The 12,039-nt window shown below is 40.9% G+C and overlaps 1 protein-coding gene across 11 annotated transcripts in view; it reads left to right on the top strand.

Annotated features, from left to right (window-relative positions):
• Positions 1-12,039, top strand: part of NELL1 (neural EGFL like 1) — a 411,949-nt gene that overhangs the window by 107,517 nt on the left and 292,393 nt on the right. For all 11 annotated transcript variants that reach the window (XM_038406763.2, XM_038406768.2, XM_038406766.2 and 8 more), the window contains 2 exons: positions 2,379-2,452; positions 4,733-4,832. In XM_038406763.2, the coding sequence (XP_038262691.1) occupies positions 2,379-2,452; positions 4,733-4,832 (174 nt within the window). The remainder of the gene's footprint in view (positions 1-2,378; positions 2,453-4,732; positions 4,833-12,039) is intronic.

Below are 12,039 nucleotides of genomic sequence, written 5' to 3'. Positions count from 1 at the left end.
ATACACAGAAGACAATGATATCAATATAAGACAAGAATACTGGGCTTCACCAGTGATATAGAGAGTAGTGTGAGAACAGTGGGCCTCTTAACATTGTGTGTGGACCTAGAATTGTTGGTCAAATTGCGCAGGTTTACTTCGGGTACCAATGTTATCCCATTGGAAGGTGTACAGGACTTTGGGACATTCCTGTGTATTCCTCAGATTGTAAAGTCACCTCTAATTTGGTGAGTCTCCTCTCGGAATGTTCAGACAAAGGAAATTTGGACCGTCAAATATATAGACACTTGCACGGATGGCAGCCTCACAGGTTGTGCATATATCTGTGGAACAGTTTTCCATAAAATGATTGGAAGATTTAAGAAGGAACTGAGCATGTATCCTGCAGGCTGGCCCCAGTTGTGTACTTAAAGAATAAGGCTGGCACACAGAGCAAGAGGATGATAAAAGAAACATGTCGCTTCACAGCAGTGGAAAAACATCTGGCATAGACAGAGAGGCATCTCTTGGAGTTAACAGTGGTGCACTTATCAGTTGGTTGCATAAGCAGGCCAACTGGCTTAGGTGGTATAGGTTGTACCTGTGAGAGAGGAAATTAAAAGTACATGGAATTCCAGGCTCTCTGCTGCCATGAGTGTGCCACAGATTGTTAGCTACTCAGGTGAATAGGAAAGAAATTCTCTTCAGCAGATACAGGGAAACATAGGCCTGGGCAATGGGGCCTTTTCATGATGTGGGATTGGGAGCTAGTTTATCTATGAGTCTTTAGTACTCGAGTGACAGTGATGAGCCAAGATGATATTTGTGGCTAGGATGAACTGGTTCATTGAATTCCTGCAACTTGGAGTGGAAGAACACATGATGTTGCTCAGCATGGATGACGATAATTTGTCTTTCATACTAGGATCTCAAAGTTTCTCCTAATCCGTCATACCAGTCTCTCAATTCTAAGGTACTTATTTGATCCCCATCATAACAGTATAGGAAAATCTCACAATTGTGCATGGATTTTATCATCACAACTTCATTGTAAAGTAAAAAGAAAAGGAGTACTTGTGGCACCTTAGAGACTAACAAATTTATTAGAGCATAAGCTTTCGTGAGCTACAGCTCACTTCATCGCTGTAGCTCAACGAAAGCTTATGCTCTAATAAATTTGTTAGTCTCCAAGGTGCCACAAGTACTCCTTTTCTTTTTGCGAATACAGACAAATACGGCTGCTACTCTGAAACCCATTGTAAAGTAAGAAGTAGTATCCTCATTTTACAGGTGGGAAATGAAGGCACAGGGTAGATTAAGTGACTTTCCCAAGATCACACTGGAAGTCTGTAGCTGTGAATTGAACCCAGGTCTTTTGAGACCCAGTTGAATGCTTTGTTCACTAGAATATTCTTCCTACGACTCTGTATCTAGCTATTTCTGATAGGGGATTCTCCAGTACCCCTCTATTTCAGTCTAGAAAGCAATCTATGTCCTTGGTATAGAATATGAGAGCTTTTAAGAGGCTATTTAGACTGACAGCTGTAGGTGGAGAAGAAGGAAGGTGCAAATATCTGCAATTAGGAATCTGGGGGCTGAGGGAACAGTAGAGAGATTTTTTTAGGGTCACATCGTAATGCACTCCATTCCAAAAAGTTAGTTCAGCTAGTCAAACCAATAATTAGATCCATTGTACTCCTTTGGAAACAAAATTTAGTGTTGAAGGCTGTAGTTGTCCCTTCTTTGAGCCTTGGCATGAGCCCCCTTGTTCCATGTGTCTATTAAGACTTTTTCTGACAGTGATTTTTTCAGTTTGTAGAGTCAGTGAGTTTCAGGCTTTGTCTGGCTCTGAACTATTTCTGCAGTTCCACAGGGATAAAGCTGTGTTAAGGATTCTATCCTTATTTGTCCCCAGGTACAATCTGGAGGCTTAACTGAAACCCATGCACCTGCCATTCTCTTGATATACAATGCACCAATGTCTGTCTGTCTGATTTCTGAAGTGCTTCGAATAACCTGATGCAGACATATAGTAATACAAATGCACTCTATCTAATCTATGGGATGTCTATGCTGTGAGTGATTCTGTTAATGAATTGAGTTCAGTATCTACTGAATAATGCTTTATTCTTGTTATCACTTCAGGTCATTAATAGGCTAGTTTGTCAGTATGAGGGGTATAATGTTTCACGATAATAGGTTTTTTTTAATGAATGTACTATTGCTCTCAAAATAAATGAAAGCAATTAATACTTACTTCAAGTGAAGGCAAAGGGACTACATCATATTTACCACAGTAGGCCTGTATTTGCCTATGTATATATGTATTGTTTTTACTTCTATTTTTCAGTCATTTTCTACCAAAATATTAATTTGGGGGCTTTTTTTTAAAATTATAGCTACGTGTATCTTTGGAGGCAGAGTGTTAGCAGAAGGTCAGAGGATTTTAACCAAGAACTGCAGGGAATGCCGAGTAAGTTTTAATTTGATTAACTTCTGCTATTGTTTAATAAATATGCAGTGCCCATAAATTACAATGATAACCTGGTATATTACTTTAGGCTTCCTTCATGCATATGTGGTGTTCATTCTTTTCTAAAGCTGACCATAACTTCAGTGGAAACCAGACATACACAGACAAAGCTGGAACATGGCCTATTTAGGATAATGAAGTGTCTTAGGAGAGTATTCTCCTTTCTCTTTGCTCCTTACCTGGGTTGAGGTGTCATTTTAGGGCAAGTTCTGATCTCAGCCACGCTGGCATAAGTCCCTGAAGTTACTCTGGATTTGAACAAGTCTAACTAAAAGTTTCTGGCCTTTATTTAAGCCCTGACTACTCACATGCTGAAAGTTAAGAGGGCGCTTAAATGCTTTGGTGGGTTGGGGCCTTACTCTAGTGATCCACAGCTTCTTCATGTGAACGAAGCCTATGTTTGTTCTCTGAAAAGTTAATGGCCCTGTTTATCTCAGTGGATTAAATCTGAAATTTAATGTCAATTTATATCAATGGAGCTACACCACTTTACATCAACAGATTTTAATCCCAAAGTGCTTGTTTCAACATTTTCTTACTATAAAAATAAGGCCAAATGAACTCCTGAATATGCCAGTTTCTTCTCTCTAGGGTGCAAGGTCACCAGTCACAGAAATGGGGAAATTTTAGGAAACGAAATTGTTGTTGACACAAAGCAACTATGGTCAGACTTAACTTCATCTCTTTTCTGTGGTTCTCTAATGAAGACATGAGTTTGGGTTAAATTGGTTTTGAGCTTTTTCTGAATGATTTGATTGTCATAGTCTCTCTTGTTTTCTTGCCGTGTGTTTAGGATGACCAGATGTCCCGATTTTTATAGGGACAGCCCTGATTTTTTGGGTCTTTTTCTTATTTAGCATCCTATTACCCTCCACCCCTGTCCCATTTTTCACGTTTTCTGTCTGGTCGCTCTACGTGTGTTTGACCTGACTTATCAGCCCTTCCTGTTCGTACAGTGGTATACTGTACCTTTTCTACTGTAATTGTTTTGTCCGACCTTGAATAGGTGGTGAGTTATAGCCAATACCTTTCCAGCTGGATAGTTGGATAAAATGATTGACAGTGATTACTCAGTTTGCTGGTTCTCTACTCACCTATGCTGGTGTAACTCCATTGACTTCTGTGTGAGACTCCTGCAGTGAAAGTGGGATGAGAATCATTCCTAATGTCTGTTAATTCCACTCTTTTCATGTGGGCACCCGCATAACATGTGCTGTATCCTCCTGCAGGATGCCTTAAAAAATAATGAGTCAGGCCCTAAAAATCATAAGATTTATTAAAAGTAATTTTTGGTGATCTTGTAATTTGCCTTCTGGTTTCTGAGCTTTTAGGGTGAACTGAGGTCATCTTTTCAAGCTTTTGTCTGCAACCATGAGGTCTAGAAACACTTTTTTTTTTTAAATGAAAACTGAGTTCCTCATGTAATCTCTTGATTTCAGTATCTGAAGCATTAAGAAGAACACCGAATATGGTGAGACTTGCAATGGTGCTGGCAAACCTGCTCCCTCAATGAGGTCCAACAGCCAAGGCTGTATGTCAAACATGCAGCAAGGTGTTGGGAAGCTGGATGACTTGAGCTGCAGCTGGGTCACCAGGGCTGCTCTGGCTGCCTGCTGAGCAGGCAGCCAAGTGGCTTCTCTGACTTCCTACTTTGCCGGTTCCTGGCCTGCCAGGAGCAGCAGAGAGGAATGAGGCAGCAGTAGTGCCACCCAAGCTCCACTGCTGAAAATCAGGCCCTTTAAGGTGCCCAAAACTGAGGCACTTAAATCACTGATCTCATTTGAAAATCTTGGCCATCTAATCTCTGTGCTTTGTCTCATTGTTAATTCACCTATCACCACAGTATACAGAATTTAAAATACCTAAAATATAATAAGTCTGAAAAAAAAGCCAAAAAAATTCTTAAATAAAAATCTGGAGTGAAATAAAATGTTTTAATTCTTGCACGTGCTTATGCAGGTTAAGAAAGGAAAAAGCATCTGTACAAGTTTGAGTTTAAATGTAGTGTCTTTTCCTTAAACTGTGGGAATAGAAATGTCCAAGTAGATTAATTTTAGATTTGAGTTTATAGTGTAATAAATGAATTTAGCTTGCTGCCTGTCACTTTACTACTGTTGTTACTAAAGATTGCTAGAGCTGTGGATAGAAAACAGTGTGACCCTTGCCGTCAGATACATTTTCATCAGTGTCATTTTTTTAAAAACATTTATTTATTTCCAGAATGGAGTTTTAGTAAAAGTAACCGAGACCTGTCCTCCATTGAACTGCTCAGAAAAAGATCACATTCTTCCAGAGAACCAGTGCTGCAGCGTTTGCAGAGGTAAGCAGTACATGCTTGGATGGAATGTAGTCATTGGGTGGTTTTTGGGATGTGTTGTAATGAACCACTCCTCTTTAATTGATGAAACACTGGTTACTTACTTAAACCTGTATTTGTAAACAATGTTCCCTATAAACCATCCTGTGCTGTTCCTTTAGGAGGATCAATTTACAGGGACAAGGCAGTAACTTTTCTGGGCTAAGGAGAAAGAGGACAATGGACACAATGTCTCCTGTTGCCTACATGACTCAGTTAAGGATTAGTTATGTTTAAAATCGGTATGTTCTGAGATGCTAAGTTCAGATCTGAATGTCTGGAGTTCCAAGATGTTTGGATATGGTATTTTCGGTTGGCCTATTAATAGAGCTAAGAGCTAGTGTGAAGTTCAGATCTCAGTCCAGATCCTAACTTTGAAGTTGCTTGGATCTGGGGTTTTGTTTTGTCATATTACTTTCTTAAGGGAAGCTTCCATATTACGCATTAAGGGAAAACTCTGGATCTATCTATCTCTATCTAGCTTGCAAGATCAGGGCCTTAGTCGATAAATATTTAATTAGTGTATGTGTGTAATTAAATATTTACTGACGAAGGCCCTGATCTTGCAAGCAACTCCATGTGGCAGCAGGAGCCTGCACATTTGAAATAGCTTACAGGATTGATTTCTAACCATATAGACATCATCAATTTTTAAGGAGTTTTTAGAAACACCTGTAGCTGTTGAAGTAAGCAGTAAATGTTTCTGCTGCCTATCTCTGAGGGGTCGCTGTCTTAATGACACTTTGTAGCAGGCCCAGTTTGTTCTAGTTCAGCTTCGTTACTTAAAAGCATTGGAAATCTGCAAACTTCAAAGAAGAAAGATAAGATCTGTAACTATAGAGGTAGGTTCTATAATATTGTGGATACTTTTTTTAGGTAGTCACCCTAGGTATGTTTTTTTTAATTATATTATACAATGCCATGAATGTGCACACCTACAGGTGGTTTTCAGACATAAAAGATGGAAAAGTCCCTGCCACTTCTATGAACTCTGATTTCTAGTGCTATCAAATGGTGAGGTTGACGTTCAGTCCTATTCTGTATTATCAGAATGTGAAGATGATAGCTTCCTCTCTGATTTTGTTTATTTTTTGTTCTTTTTTTATTCATTTTGTCTTCATTATAACGGGATATACTGAACAAAATATCTAATATATTACACTGGGGTTTTTCTTTAAACAGAACACATCTTCTGTTGGGTTACATCTTGAAGCAGATAGTGAAACGTGAAGAAATATCAGAGTTTATGATAACTTTTAGGGCTTCAGTTCCCACAAGTGTAACAGGTGGGAAACACATGATTCTCTCTGTGGGTTTGATCTGCAGTGTTTCAGCACACTGTTCCTGGTTCAGCAAAGCATTTAAGAATTCGGATTGGGGCAGAGCATTTAATAATCTGCAGGATCAACCGCTCTTTAAGCCTGTAGTCTACTTTTATTGTGTGTGAGAGAGAGATTTGGGGAAGAAACGTGATATTTAATATAGTCATTTGGAATCATTGTATTAACTGAAGTCCTAAATGGAGTGTTGTAGCAAATATGCAAAGAAACATACATTTGCCTTTCAGAATATATTTAATCCAGAAAACTTCAGAAAAAATGATCAATTGGATTTTCCAGTGGATGTTTGTTGGTTATCAATAAAGTGTCATCCATAGTGTAATGATAAATCCAACAGTTTACACTTGTTGACCTATAGAGCAAGTCTCTGTCAATTTTATGTTTTCACTAGGGTTCAGTCATTTTACTCTAAGTGCTTATTTAGTACAGCAATGGGCAGGTTCTTGCACCATACCATACTACACTAATGTTATCATATGCTTTCCTTCTTTTTCTTCTTTTTCCCTGCCCTCCCCAACATTTATTTGTCCATATCTTCTTACAGTCAGGTTACATCTCCGCTGCCAGAATTTTGGCAGCCTGTGCTTTGCTGGTTGCTGAACTACAGCAAAATAATGTACAGTCTCATGAATGAATAAATGTGGGGAAAGGGAGAAAAGAGGGAAGAAAATATGATAGTGTTGTGATAATACATTCTTACACCGTACGTGTCTACCACAGGGTGTTTCATAGCGGCCATATCTGTACTAATTAAGTGCCTAGAATAATATATGATATCCCATGGGAGAAGAAAAATCTGTTGTTTACATAGATTCACATTGTGAGTCAGCAAAGTACCAGTGAAATACTGTAATAGACCCAGCTGGTAGACTTGCTACTCACTCATTATTGTTGAAAATGGTTAGAAAAGTCATTACTTTAGATGATTCTTTCTCTTTCTCTCTCTTCCTCTCCTTTTATTTTTCTTTCTCCCTCCTTCCTCACACATTTATAAGATAGTGGCATCTAACTTATTCATATGACTCCATTTCTATGTTTTACTGAAATGACTGTGATTGGGGTATAGTAGAGAAGATGTAGTAGATCAAATAGAATAAAGAGTTTTCCTGTACAGTGATACTCTAGCATAAAACATATGGGGCTAGACCCTGTGAATGGATCTGCCTGGATGCAGAGGTGTGCATGACCAGAGCCATGTTCAGGATCTGTCCCTGACCAATTACTAGTAACATATCCAGCTGTGTGGGTTCCTCACATGACAATGCATCAGCAGAGTGGACATTGATGTAAAAGTACAGTTGTAGTGTATAGTTATTTTATAACCTTGACTGAAAAAACACACAGCTGTACCATTAGACACAACTTGGGCTTGTTTTAAAATCAAAGAAGAATTTTTAGCACAAAAGGAACAAATTTGTAACTTATTTTCACAAATCTTTATCATTTTTAGGGTCACCCTAGGTTTATTTTTATTGCCAAAAGGCAGATACAATAACAGTAAAATAGTTGGGCAAAAATGTGTTGTGCCTCTTTTAAATGTTGGTCTCTTTGCTAGAGATAATGAGTCATTTTGAATGATAGATTGGATCCCACATCTCCTTCCCTTGTCCAATGAGCGGTTCAAATAAAGTTTCACAAGGGTTCTTTATAGTGTTACTTCTTACAGTTTCTAGTGTCTCGCCAACCCCGACAAACCCAGATTATTCAATCATCCTCTCCTCCTTAAAAGAGTGGGGGAGGGAGAATAATGAAGTGGTGAGAAATGCTCAATTTCTATGTAAAATAATTTCTATTCAGTATCCAGTAATATGGTTTGGCTGATGGATTTAGATTGGCTAATGACTCTGGTTGGCAGCAATGGTAGAATACTCCGAAGGAGTTGAAATGTGCATTTTATTGAAGAAAACAGTGGTATAATGCAAAAATATGGCTTCTGTCACCGTTACATTTATTGGTTTAAAAAAAATGTTTGATTTTAAAACTGCCACTCAAGGAGGCACTTCAATTAGCATAGTTCTTATCTCTCCCTGTCTAGCTGTGAGGCTCAAGATTTTTCTGATCACAAGAAAAACGGAGTGCATTTTGCTTTCTCAGAACCAGAAATCAAACATTTCTTATGCATTGCTGTGGGAACGTGAGCTGTTTCAAGATTTTAATTTTATTAAGATTCTGAGGGAGGTTGAGAAGTATGAATTAGTTACTTTCTACACATAGTTACAAAAATGTTTTAAGATTTAAAAAGTGCTTTATATCCTAAAAGCATTTGTCACACATTAGCTAATTAAACCTTGAAACACTCTTGTGTTGCTACATAACTACTGCACAACACAGATTTGTTGAAATAGTTTCCACATACGTTAAAAGAATTAGTAAGGATGTTGTTTGATGTCACACCTCTGAGCTCTGGATCTGCAATCTCCAAAGATCTGAAAGGAATCAGAAGAGTCTAGCTGCTCGTGGCCTAGTAATACTACTTCACATCATGAAAGGCTAAGGTTGCTAGTTCACAATTATATGATTCTTCATCTGAGTTTGCCCTCTGATATACAAGCTTACGCAATAATAGTTGACACAAATTTGCATTTGTAACAGTTTTGAGGGTGAAACTACTTTTGACATGTAGAACATTGATCTACCCCTGTAAACGAAACATCACCTAGCCTTTAAATAAATAAATTAAAAATTAAAAGCCTCTGAAGTATGGAACAGTCAATGAGAGTATGATTGACAACCTGTGGGGAAGCAGGTGGTAGGATTTGGGGATCATGTAAGATAGATTCCAAAATTCCTGGCTAAGTGTAGTGAGAGCATCAGCAAAACAGCTAGGAAAGCCCCAGAAAGAGGAGAGATTTATCAGAAATGACCATGAAAATGAAACAGGTTGTGGATATGTTGCTTCCAGTCCTGTACAATGGGACTTAAGCATGTAGGTACTTTTCAAAAACCCACTGGGTGCCTATCTGCATCTTCAGGGACCAAAGTATCTTTTAAATTTTGACCTATAGGCCCATATCAAAGGTATATAGGCTTCAACTTCCTTTGAAGTTCATGGAAGTTAGGAGCCTAAATACCTTTATGGATCGGGGTAATGGTGTCTGACTTTAGATAATAACCACCTTCGAAATTGTTAGTCCTAGACAATTGTGCAGTTTTTTTCCTGGTACCATGCACCTGAAGCATGAAATTTGATTACTTTTATAGTTCGTTTAACTTACTAGTCACGATGCAGTCAACTAACATCAAGGGGCAGGCCCCACTTCGTAGAAATAGTAATAAAAAGACACAAATATGCTTTCAGTGGGGGAGAAGAAATAAACTGTAGCTCAAGCAATCAATCAACAACATTGACAAAGGAGATTGTAACATGATCAGAAATATTTGGAAAAAGAGGTCATCAGGTTCATGAAAAATCTAGACACGCTCTTCAGTATTTAATCCCTCTCATGATCGTATTTAATTGTATTTTAAATGTCTTGCATGACTTTGGGCTGTTCTGCAAATTCCTGACTTTGTGGGGGGGGGGGGGGAAATTGGTTCCTGACATCTGTTGTGAATGTGTTGATCTGTAATTTTAATTCATGCTCATTTACCTTGTCATCTGTGTTGGACTGAAATTAGTTGAGATTATCAGTTCTGTTTAAGATTTTGTATGATCCTGTTAAATCCTCTCCAAGTGCCTTTTTGCTGGGATTCAATTATTTTCTTTTTAAGCCTTTTCTTATATTGAGAGAATGGCCAACGATATTGGATCAGACATTCCTGAATATTCTGAAACCTTGACAGTTCAGTTTTTACCTACCCAATATGGGTGTATGAATTCTGTTGTTCACTAGCCCTGTTGGAAGCTGGTAATTCAGATGATAGTTTCTACTGTGTTCAATATTTTAAAGGAACTGGAAAAATGCACTATTACTGCAGAGATCTAATCAAAATTTGCTATTTATATTCTTTTGAATTCATTATTTACTTGCTTAGTGCTCAGTAATTGCTGTCATGAATAGATATGTACCAGTCCCAATTCATCAAAGCATTGAAGCCTCTGCTATCCCTGTATAGTAAAGCATTTAAGCACATACTTAATCAACTAATCAATGGAATGTGCCTAAACTTTAAGCATGTGCTCAAGTGCTTTGCTGACTATGGATGGATTTAAGCACATGCTTAAGTGCTTTGCTGAATCAGAGCCTCTAGGGGTGAGAAAAGCATAAGAATCCCCATCCCCCCACAGTACATCCACACAGCAGGCACCCATAATTTGGCTGCTAGCAGGAAGGTTTGAGAAGCAGTCATGCCAATGCTGACTGCAGTACTCCAGGCTCCATAGTCTAGTAGGAATGTAGAAACAGTTTCTTTCCTCTACACAGATCCAGAGCTGCAAAGATGTAGAATGTAGATGTGCCTCTAGAAGAGACATAATTGCATTTCCTGGGTATGCTCCCCTGGCTTGTTAAACCTACTTTACATGTGCAGAGGAATAATGCCTGCAAAGACCGCTCCCTGCTTAAAGTGCAAGGCGGTGATTGTCTGGCTACGCTGAAAGAATGACAGGAGACATTAGATATGGGTTTAATCAGGCCACAACTTTATTATTAGATAGATGTCTGGGACTAAACCGGTAGATAAAATGTGTAGTGCACGTGCAAAATTTATGTCCCTTCAGCAGATCCACTGCCGGTACCCTCCAATTACAGCCAATTTTTTTTGGGGGGGGGGGCTTCCACCAGCTTCCCCCCTTTTCATCCAGGTCCCTCCAGCAATTCTCTTGCTGGGACCTTACCAATTCCAGCCAATTCTGGGGGGCGGGAGGCTTCCATCAGCTCCCCTCCCCCCCATCCAGGGACCTTACCGACTACCCCTCTTTGTTAGAGGGGTTAAGGCAGTGACCAGCTGGGACCAGTTCGCACCGGTTCACGCAAACCGGTTGTTACATTTTGAATAAGTGTTAGAACCCGTTGTTAAAAATTGTTACGGCTCTCTGAGCCCCTCCCCCGCCTCTCGCAGAGCCTCAGCGTGCCGCGCCGCCAGTGCCAGCGCTCTGGACCGCTCCTGGGCAGCTCTGCAGCTCCTGCCGCTTTGAGTGGGGTGGGGCTGCGAGCTCCAGTGGGCCGTGCAGCATCCATGCACGCTGCCCTGAGCAGCATGGTAAGGGAGCCGGGCGGGGCTGGGAGGAGGGGTTGGATAAGGGGCAGGGAGCGGTTGGAGCGGGCGGAGGTTCTGAGGGGGCGGTCAGGGGATGGGGAATGGGGCGGTTGGGTAGACGTGGGAGTTCGGGGGGGTCTGTCGGGCAGGGTCGGTGCAATCACTAGGCAGTCTAGGCGGTCACCTAGGGCGCCAAGTGGTTGGGGGTGCCAAAAAGCGATGCCCCCCCACATTTTTTTTAAACAGTGGAGCACAAGGCTGCCGCTGCTCCCTGGCTCCAGAGGGTCACCCGCGGCGTGGCCAGTCCCTCCCCAAGGGGAGCAGCCGGGAGCGGAGTGGGGAAGGGGATGGTCTAGCACTAGCAGCTTCAGCTTCTTCCCCACACCGCAGGCCGAGCCGAGCTCCCCGGGGCGCTGGCTGCCTGCGCCATTGCTGAGAGCTCCGGGGGTGGCGGAGAGCTCAGCTCGGCCTGCGGCGCAGGGAAGAAGGCGCAGCTGCGCTCTGCTCTTTGGGCAGAGAAGCTGGGTGTCTACTGCACCTGCAAGGTACGTAGCCAGGGAGCGCCGGGGGGGGTGGGCAGGTCCAGTCCCTGGCCTGAGGAATGCTGTATGTGGGAGCATACACTGGGCACCGCTCCCCCAGCCAGTTCCGACACCCACCGACCAGCTACCTTCTCCCCTGTGCACCCTACC

The sequence above is a fragment of the Dermochelys coriacea genome, chromosome 6, assembly GCF_009764565.3.
Source record: "Dermochelys coriacea isolate rDerCor1 chromosome 6, rDerCor1.pri.v4, whole genome shotgun sequence".
Taxonomy (NCBI): Eukaryota; Metazoa; Chordata; order Testudines; family Dermochelyidae; genus Dermochelys; species Dermochelys coriacea.
The sequence above is the reverse complement of the archived record's forward strand: the minus strand, read 5'-3'. Positions and strand labels throughout refer to the sequence as shown.